Below are 11,224 nucleotides of genomic sequence, written 5' to 3'. Positions count from 1 at the left end.
CCAAGTGTTTTCAATTTATTTTCAAGAAAGTGTAGTGACTTTGAAGCAAATGTACTCGAATTAGAACGGATTTTTCTGTGTTAAACATTGTCGTTTGTTGTGAAGAACAATATCCTGTGGGGAAAACAACATACAATATTTTCCTCATCGAAACCAAAATGGCGATGGCTGCATGTTATTCTAGCTACGACCTTTCGGGGTCACAGGGTGTGCCTACACATCATCAAGTCCAATCGCAACAGCAAATTGTACCAATAACGGTTCAACAATCGTCGAGACTATCGACGTCTCAATCATCACAAAAGGATTATAGTTTACCATTGCATGTCGACTGTAGCGTCGAATATGAACTGCCAAATCAAGCGAAACCTCCGACTGGTGCACGAATCGAACCACTGCTTATGATACATCCTTGCTATTTTCGAAAAATGGAAAGTCAACGACGTAGTCCTTTTATTAATAACATGCCAAATTCGAATAGAAACTCTGCAACGGTTGCTATAGTACCGACGCTATCCAGCAGCACTTCAACTAGTAGTTCCAATACAACATCCATTCGAAAATCATCGAGGATAAATAATCAATCAAGTAGTCAACATCTTGCTCAGCAAATACAACAGCAGCAAATGTCCCAGATGTCTCAACAGGCTCACTATCCAGTTGTTCAGCAGCAGCAGCAGCAGCAGCAACAACAACAACAACAACCACAGCAACATTCTCTGCAGTCCCAAAGACAACAACAACCATCTCGTCGAGCTGTGATACATTGCCAAAATCAAGTACAAATCTCAAACAATTCGGCATGGGATCAAATACAGACTCCCAGCGCTGTCGTTGCCGGCGGAAGTGGCGGTAGAGTCTGTAATAGTAGTGGTTTATCAATGTCAAATGTTGGCATTCAACAAGGCACAGTAAATGTGACCGGTCAATCAATGTACAGTAAACCGATTGGTAAACGCAACGAAGCAATGCTATCCGGTGGCGGTTGTGGAGGTGTTTACAGTAATAACAACAACACAACGTTAAACAATAACAACATTTCCAATTCATCCGATTTTCGTGTTAGCAATGTGCGATGGGAACCGGAACGTAGTCCGATGGCCGCAATACCGAGAGATTACCAGGCCGGTCCCGATGCGATGCCTCTAATTAGTAATCGTGACGATAAACATATTTTAAGTGGCAAATATAGGCAATACCTACGATCACATCGATTGCATCCGTATATGACGGGTTCAACGGGTTCGACATTTCCTCAGCTAACAACATCGACATTTCCACAAATGCAGCAAGTTTCTTGTTATAATGTGTGATTATTTTAATAGAAGCTGGATATTTGACGAGAAAAAAAAAATAAATCGATTGTTTTACGATGATGTGCGCGCTTTCGTATGAAACCTAATTTTAATGGAAAAAGAAGAAATTTTTTTTCTTGTTAAAAAGTCAAAAAGAAAAGTAATAATTTTTTCATGTGTCGTTCCACTGTTTATGTTTTTTTTTCCTTATATTTGTGTCTTATGAAACTGTTTAACGAGACAATTTTTATTTCGGCAACATTGTTTCCGTTGCATTTAAATGTGATAGTAGATTTATTCCAAATCATCATTAATTAAAGTATTAATTAAATAAAACAAACAAAAATATTGATGAAGAAGAAAATAAATAAATTAAGCAACAACCAATAAAAGAGAAAGAGACAAATGAAAATAATAAAAACAACTAAAAAATCAAGAATCGTTTAGAGTGGCATGAGAATGTAACATTTAATAAATATTACAAAAAAAAAATTATTAAAAGCAAAAACTTAGTGCTCTAAAATCCAAAGAATAAGACCTTGTGAAATAGTTTCATTTTCCGATCTTTTTATTATATTTGTCGTATTTTTCATAAAATATATAAAACTAGAACCGCCCTCAATAGACCTTTTAAAAACGTGATTTAATTAACATCAATAAAATAACACTTTGAAGGGTTAATTGAGCAAAAAAAAATGAAATAAATAAAATAAAAAATAAATGAAAAGCCGACCAAACTGTTTTAGTGTGTTTTTAATAGTTTGTATAATTCGAAGCAAATTGCAAACCGAACGCATATACTGTGTTGTGAAAAATTAACAAAAATATTTCTTCGTACATCAGAATCCTGTCTTTATGGGTGCTATAAGAAAGATACCAAGTTTTGACTAAACAACAAACATGAAAGAACGGAACATCGATAACCGAAAAAACAACAACATTTTAACATCATGATTGCAAATGTATTATGTATAACCAAATGCAATTTATGAGGATTAAAAAACAAACCCATGACAATTAAATGTGCAACCAAGATGGCCGGCCAACATATATAAGTATATATGTATATTCAACGATTTTGCGCATATTGCCGGGCGTGGTACAGCTGTTTCAATCAGTCTTTCACACACATACACAATGGAATTACTATCCCATCTATGCTGACTTGAAAGTAGGAAGTAGGTTCACAATTTAAATTAAAAACAATTTAATACAAACAAAAAAAAAACTATCTTAAAAATGTGCATGCATGCATTAGAATACTTAAGACATAAAATATATTATGATATAAGTATACCTTGAATAACACACATGCATACTATAATGCAAGCAAAAATCTTGAACAAAAAAAAATATTTAAAAAAAGGAAATTCCTTCAAATATTTCATCATTTTCGATTTAGACATTTTGTAGCGAAATCAATGTATAATGTTTGCTCTTCTACTCATTTTCACATCTTAAACAAGAAATACCTTCTTCTCTCTCCTCGGCCTCTATTCACTTAACTTCCATTTTTTTTAGGGGGGTAATTGGCCAATGTCTCCAGTGCATTTGAAACGATGTCTTATGCCGTTTTAATTGAATGCATTATAAGTCGATTTGGCCTGCCATTATTTTTGGCTTATGATTAACAGCGAATAAGTAATGTACAGGAAACATTATGCAGCTGTTTATTCATATTTAATTGCTTACGATAGGGCCCCATATACCTGTAATAAACATTCAGCGTAGTTGAAAATATGTGTGCCAGACTATGAAGGGTAATTATGCATCTTTGAGTGAATTCAATAAAAGTGGCGCAGGTAATTTTTATTTTATTTTCTTTAGTTTGTACTTCAAACAAACAACGGGTCCCATTAAAATTGTCTATGTGACCTGTGTGGTCTTTTTAGGTTGTTACAATCAACGACCGTTGAAATCTGTGAAGTAGTAAAAAAATAGAAATATTTTCGCGATTTGGAATTTTTGTTTATTGTACCTGCGGCGAACCTATTGCTAATTTGTGGGACAAAATAAAATTACTTTGTTACATTGAAGTTGGGTGAATTATTGAAAATTATAGTTCGTTTATTATGGCTACGGTCCTTGCCATTTCATGGCCACACTGTGTAATAAAGTTGTATGGCGATAAATTTCGATAAATACAAAATTTTATTGGTTTTTCAAACACAACATTACTTTCGGAAAAATCCCTAATTTCGTTCGGACTTCAGATACATTTACAGAATATAATTTAACAAACAAACAAAATGATGATTACGAAATTATGGAAAAATTTACTTTTATTCACAAACGTGAGGTAAAGTTAACTTTACTTAACGGAGCCAAAACTTTACCTGAAGTTTATGAATAATAGTATGACACCCCACTTGTCAAATACACAACTTGGAACCTCGTAAGTACAATGCTTTACGTGATTAGGCAATGTAAATGAAAATGAAACATGTCGTAACACGTAAAATACTTTACTTTGCAATGTGGTCAATGATGGAAATGATGTTTCTTGTGTGTTTACCGACCTCGGCTACGCCTTGCTTGGTAAATTTCAAGCAAAAAGTACCATTTCCATCATTTGGCCTGCTGGTAAGTAATGTACAATTACTTCTCCATATTGTAGTAGGTTGAAGCTATGAATTTTATACGACATTTTTCCGTGAACGTTAATTTATATGAATCGGGTATTAATTCGTTGACATGGTTTTCCATTTTGATTATTTATGTGGTAGTCGTGTGAAACAAGCACATGTTTTTCTATTATTCTCCGTCAATTTAATGTCCTTCTTTTCTATTCGTGACAGCGATGCATATGTTAATATCTAATTCTAATTTCTTGTTAGTTAAAGCGGTACGTAATAATTATGTGTGTGTGTGTGTGGGTGTGTATGATGCAGTACACTATAGAAACCCGTACTTTGGTAGACCAAAAGCGAGTACTGAATTTTGCGACGACTGATTTTTTGCATTTTAGAAATCTAGTCTCAAAAATAGCTATATTTTATACTCAATAGGGAAATTGCGGTTTTCAGTTATAGTTAACGTGAAAATCATTAATTATTAATTTAATCTATAAATATACGCTGCTCAAAATTTTCAAGTTTCACTTTGAAAATTGCAATATCCCTGATGTTTGCCTTTACTAACGTGCAGTAATGATGCAACTAAAATATCCCGTAAAATTCGTGTTCATTACATGACAAGTGATTCCATCATTACATAATATTTTCAAAAAAATCCTCTCTCTGATCTAGTAGCCATGCGATGCAGTGATATACACCATAGAAGTGATTTCGTTAATAATTCTATTTTTTCGCGTGTTTTAATGGAAATTTCCTCACCTTCAATAGATTGACGTTTAACTTTGTGAATTTCGATAATTCAATATTTTTCGACATGTCTGACAGCTGGGATTGTGCCTGACGTTTGAAAGGTCATAAAATGCCAGACAATGTTTACGTGTAATGCATGTCATTCCCTTTGGTGTTTTACGTAAATTTGAGCCCTTACATAATGACATATTATTGAGACTTCAACGTTTCCAATGGTTATTTACGAAAACCTTAACTAAAAAATCCAAAGTTGACCTCATTTTCGTCCCTGAAGCATGAAAAATGTAAATACCGACGGTAAAACCAAACTTAATAGATTTCATAGATCTTTGTTTAAATGCTATCTACAATTGGGATTCGTTCAATAAGTACTTCTTTAGGATAGCATTTGCTTCTAAAAAAAGAAAAAGGGAGGAAAAGTATGGAAGTGTCTTCGTTTATGCAATTTCAAGTTTAATCGAGGACTTATTAGTAGTACATCATGGTCGGTAATTTCATGACCGCTTTCACATAAGAATTATGTGCGTAGTCTTAGACTTCTGTTTCCTTCTTCGCCACTTCTTTGGAAACCTTTTAAATTGCTGCTAATCATTGGTTTGCTTAGTGTGTAAGGCATGAAAAAAAAGGTAAAAATTTACCAACACATTCATTACACGAACCGAATTGAAACACGTTATTCTATTTTGAATGGGGTTACAAAAATTCAACGAAAAAACCGATTAAATGTATACAATTTAATAATTTATTTTTTCGTATTATTTTCATTCCATATAATTCTTTGTAAAATTTATCAGCAATTTATCACGAAATTCGAAGAAAAACCTGATTAATTTTCATTTATCATCTTCGTTCATCTGAACCGTCTATTCGTGTTCGTAATGTATATAAAGAAGAATAAAAAAAATCCGAATAGAAAATGATTTAAAATATGCATTTGTATAGGACGCCGCACGTATATTTTAGACTATCTAATATTTTATCCAAATCTAATGGTAAATAACAAAGCAAACAATACAGACATTAAAAAAAAGGTTGTAAAAATACCCAACTTCATTTTGTATGTGAATGTGAATTTCAAAGAAATTTATATCTATACAATTTGTGGTTGGAAGAGATACTTGTAGAGATATGTTACGTTTTATATATTTCTACATATACAGACAATGTGCCAGCATATTCTTTTTTGTGTTTTATCTTACAATCCATATGCTGTGCCTATAAAATCTGCAAACAGTCTGTTTGCAGCCCAGAATGGCCGAAATAAAATTAATTTGGAAATTATTTGACAAAAGTACTGTAACGTTCTGAAGTTACAATGTAGCAAAAATGTTGCGTTAGTCGAAAACTGTGCAGAAATTGTCCAACGTTTAGCTTAGCAACATTTTTCTGTTCTACAAAGTATGTTAGATTTTTCATTTTTTTTTTATTTCTTTTATGAAGTTAGTAGGGGCTTTGTATAAAAACAAATTCGGTTAGGTGGAAAAAAATTAGCTGCTTTTACGAATTTTATGTCAAACATAAAGAATGTTATATATACGCGAAAATAAACAGAGTATAGAGGCTAATGATATTTCGGGAAATCCTAACAAAGCAATTGGATATCAGTGTATAAACCCCTCAGTTCACATTCATGCCATTTATAAAGAAAATATGTATTCATAATAATGGATGTTATTTTTCGTTTTCTTTTACCTATGAGCTAGTTGAAAGGAAGGAGGGGAATATAATTTAATTCGTTTCATTGAGCACTTTATGGATCCCTTAACACTACTAGACGATGTACGAACTTTCTCGTTAAATTCTGCAATTCTTCTTCAAGGTTTGTACAAAGACTCCCTGCTTTTTTTTCTTAGTTATTCAAATGAATGAGGTATACATGCTCGAACATACATGAGGTATGAATGTACAATGGTAGATATTTGCTTTAGTTCTTTGTCAACGACATTTTAAATCTGTGTCGAGATCTAAGAAGAAAAAAACAAATATTTAAAGTCTTGCACACACACACACACACATCAATGTTTATTTTCCGTCGACTTGTGAGTACCATACAAAGATTAAATACTAAAATGTATTTATATGGCACTTAAGTATACCAGTTTTTTTTTAAGTACATACATCACTTTCCACCATATAATATATTTAGCATTATAAATAACTTCATATTTATATTACTAAAACGTTTTCATTGAACACACTATACATCATATTCAACTTGTTTATGAATTGCAAAATGATGAATACACATTGGAATCACGTTCTCAAAATGCAACAGTACCCCAATTGGACAAAGAGTTACAATATTGAATTATCAAGTCAAGGCAGTTTTTTAATAATTATTTTCCTTAACTATACCTTGCCCATTTTCGTTTTCATGAAGAAAGTCAGAGAAAAATTGGTAAAAAAAAAGTGTTTGAGTTTAAGTTCCGTTGAACATTTGTACATCAATGATTAAAATGACAATATTTACGGTGCACCAAGTTCAGCACTAGTCCAAATTTTCCAAAATTTGTTCAAATTTAGAACGTGTGCAGAAAAAAAGACATTTTAAAACGTGTAGCGCACGATGCCTTCTGCAAACCGAGTCTGGGATTCAAATCCAGTGAAGAGTGAAGGATTCTTATATCGATATTACAACTTTTTAAGTAAAATGAGCAAAACAGTGCGGAGATGAAAAAGCAGTGTGGAAATAAAAGACCAGTACGGAAAAATCTGACATTTCCACAAAAGAAATGAGTTACAAAATTTGTCGTATTGTAACACTCGGTTGCAGAAAAATATTTTTTGTTATTCACAAAAGAAATCAATGAATTTTATTTAGTGAAAAATGATCTTTTATCTTTCACACCAAAAAAAACGACAAGAAAAAGAAGAATGAAAACTGTTCCATTAATTTCGTTCATTGAATCATATTCAGAGATGACAAAGAAAAAACGTATTGAGACCATTTCTTTAGATACTCTGCTTCAAATAATTTTTAATGTGGAATTTGAACGAAAAAGAATTCTCGCATTGCAAAAAAAGAAAGATTTAAAACAAAGTTTTAAAATCTCTGCCAAGCATCGTCTGCACGGAATATGAACGGTTTTAGCACAGATTTTTAAACTTTGTGTGGAATATAATGTTGATGATAAGAGAAAAAAAAAACGATGAAGGAATGATAATGAATAAATAAATTTAAAAAAAATGAAATCCATTCTATTGTTTGTTTCCAATATGAAAAGAAGAAAAAATTCATATTGCAAAGCAAACCAATGGAAACGCTTTTTAAGATGATATATACCTACGAGATACTTAATGAAAAGAAATAATTATTATTATTCTGTGGTGGTAAAGCGAACGTTACGCTTTTGTATGTACATGTACAAGCGAACGTAGTTGAGTACACAAGCGTAATATGAATGCATCACCATAGCAGAATATGTCATTTTACCGCATTAGTAAAGACAAGACAATATATTTCCTACTTCATTCGAAGTCCCGAATCGGTCAGCGCGTTTAGGACACAATATTCGTTTCTCATCAACTATTTGCTAGAGGAGCAGCATAACTTGTTCTATGACTTCCAACTTTCACACTATAATAAAATACAAAAGACCGTCACGCGTAAACTATGTACACAAAATTCTAGTTCGATCCGCGGCAATACAGCTAGCAATTCTCTTAAATTCGAAGACTTGGTGGTGTGATGGCCAACGTTGGTGTTTCACAGAATTTTTTTTTCTCTTTGTAGAGTGAAACACCTACTATTAAACTTTAACGTACGATTTAGAGTTTATATGCAGAAACATTAAAATAACGTACGAAATACTTATGCATACGAGATAATAGTATATTATTTGCCCATCCATCAGTCTAATACATTTTGTCACATTGAATTGTTCAATGCCGATTTTAGCCTCGAACAAACAAAACGATACTACGAGAATAATAATAATAATGCCATTTGGACGGAAAGAAACCGACAAAAGGTATTCGTCATGTTTCGTTTTAGGAAACGACATTTGTGAACGAACCAGTTTACCATTAAATTATTTTTTTGTTTTTCAGTTAGTTTATTTTCTTGCTCAGATATATTATAAATACTTATGATGAAGACACCAGTTTATATGGCCCAACTGTTAACGATCAAAATGTGAAAGATTCATTTTTGAAATAATTTTTTTTTTTTTTGTAAACATTTCTGTTGACATTTTATTGTGAACCTTTAAAAGTGATATGTAAAATTCAGTCACACAGAAAAAGACACGCATAGACGTATAATATGCATATACTAAATAAAATTCAATAGAAAATAAAAATATTTATAAAAAGAAAAGAAAAAACATTTTAAAGGCAAAAAATTCCGTATCATAAACTGTCAATAAAAACACACTTGAAAATTTACGAAGAAAAAAAAACCTAAAAGTGAATTATGTACTCAAATATTGATTATCATAAATAAATAGCTTGAAATATTTTAGGTCTGAAAATGTGTCTGAGTAGGTATATATTTATAAAAAATATCATCTAAACATTGTAAAAAAAATTATTATATCTCAAAAACATGTATAAGATGTTTCGTACACACAGCTACTAAGAATGGTGTATGCTATAAACTTTATATATAAAAATTGAAAACTATATATAATGTAGACAGAAAGAAAATACACCACAACCTAATACATCATTATTATATAGATTAGTGATTTGATAATTTATACGTCATAATAATTTCTCTGAATCCATTGTTCGACATGCTAGAGCAAGATCCAAAAAGACCAAAGAATAAATCTTTTCTGTCAAATACAAAAAAAGAAAGATTTTGAAAAAGAGTCCGGATAAATAAAAAAAAAATCTTATTATTTTCACAATAAATTTCTAAATGTTATTGTTTCGTTGCGGCTATATAAAATATTGATGCGATTTTTTGAATAATGACAATTCGATTAAAAAAAATAATAATAATAAAATAATTAAAACAATCAACTAAAACGTGGAAAAAGTGAGGACAAGATGATAATCAAGTTTTAATTTTTTTTATTTTGCATTCCATTTTACCTTCGATTTCAATATCCTATATCAGTTTTAAATAATCAATTAACCTTTTATGTTCCATACTTATACATTTTATGAGCATGATATTTCTTTTCTCTTTTTTTTGTTTTTAACTAAAACGTTTTCTATCAGACGGGAACGAAACAATTTACCATACTAAAAATAAAAGTTCAAAGACCATCAGGTTAATAGTTGAATGGAAACCATTTCTGCTGGATAGAAAGTCCAATACAAAAGATTCGGTTTTACAAAAAAACAAAAAACGGTAATGACTGATAAATTAAATCAAGTTGATGTACGAAAGAGTTTTTTTTTTAAATTATTTCTGTAGGAGGAAAAACGTATATATTTTGTCGATATATAGATAGGTTACTTGACAGCAAGATGTTCTGATGCGGTCCAAGTGTGTTTGAAATTGTTAGCTGGATACTATCTGAAGAAGAACTTCGTTAAGACCAAATTGGAATGACGTCACTTTCATTTCATTTATGATTCACTAGACTTATACATGCCAAAAGATGTGACATACTTCATAGACTTGTACATGCAAAAACGTGTGACCTACTTCATAGAGGTTGTTCATCTCTTTGCCATGGCCCGATGAGATATGTGGTCTATTTTTGAAGAGCATCATTAAATGCAAAGCATCGTAATCTCATTATCTCACAGTTCGAAACAGTGGCAGAAACAATTTTCATTTGAATGCCGTCACCAAATTTTCTAATTGAACGTTGAATGGAAGATGTAAAGTGAAAATAACTTATGCGGACAGTGTATTTCATCATCAAATACGGTACACTAATTCTATTTCAAAATTTACTTCACACCTTCGCTCTCTTCATTTTGTTTAGAGATTTCAATTTTCCATCATACCTTTTCTGCTATAAAATATACGAAACGAGAAATAGAACAGCACTGGAGTAATATCGAAGAAACAACCTAAAAATGCAATATAACTGAGGCTTAACCATAATTCATGTGAAATGTAAAAATTGTGGAAATAAAATTTAACGATTAAAGTGAATCGTATGCGGGTGAGTTGAGGGTATTTATTCCGGGGGAATATAAAGCGAAGATATTTATTTTACGTTTCTTTCCGAACCGAAAATTTATGGGTTTCAAATACAATTTAAATTTCTTCACATTTTGTTTTTTCATCGTCATGCTAAAAGGTTCAGAAATATTAGTTCAATAATCATAAAAATTAAATGTTTCGTCGTTTTCAAAATTCACAGGAAATATTTTTATTATACGTACAATGAACAACGAATATTTTCAAGTAACAGTAAGTTAATTAAATTATAATGTCACGTTAAGTTGTAAATTTCTGTTTCCTTCTCTTTCTCTCAACATCACCATTTGTACCTACCTTCAAATGTAACCACAAAAAAAAAGTGGTGATTAGGACTGTCCATGATTTCGTGGATGTGATAATTTTCGTTATTGTGAAAACTTAACATTAGTGTGGATACGATCATACATTGGAAATGACACGGACCACAACCCACTTGAACGAACAAATATTTTAATTAAATATTTTATTATATGACGGTCAGTGTAAGTAAA

At 31.4% G+C, this 11,224-nt stretch overlaps 1 protein-coding gene across 1 annotated transcript; it reads left to right on the top strand.

Annotated features, from left to right (window-relative positions):
* Positions 1–1,701, top strand: LOC119067589 (centrosomal and chromosomal factor). The gene has a single exon (XM_037170687.1). The coding sequence runs from the start codon at positions 159–161 to the stop codon at positions 1,311–1,313; it is 1,155 nt and encodes a 384-aa protein (XP_037026582.1). The 5' UTR covers positions 1–158; the 3' UTR covers positions 1,314–1,701.
* Positions 1,702–11,224: the final 9,523 nt, after the last annotated feature.

This window comes from Bradysia coprophila (assembly GCF_014529535.1).
Source record: "Bradysia coprophila strain Holo2 chromosome X unlocalized genomic scaffold, BU_Bcop_v1 contig_12, whole genome shotgun sequence".
Taxonomy (NCBI): domain Eukaryota; kingdom Metazoa; phylum Arthropoda; class Insecta; order Diptera; family Sciaridae; genus Bradysia; species Bradysia coprophila.
Note: the sequence above shows the minus strand (reverse complement) of the source record. Positions and strands in the feature narration are given on the sequence as shown.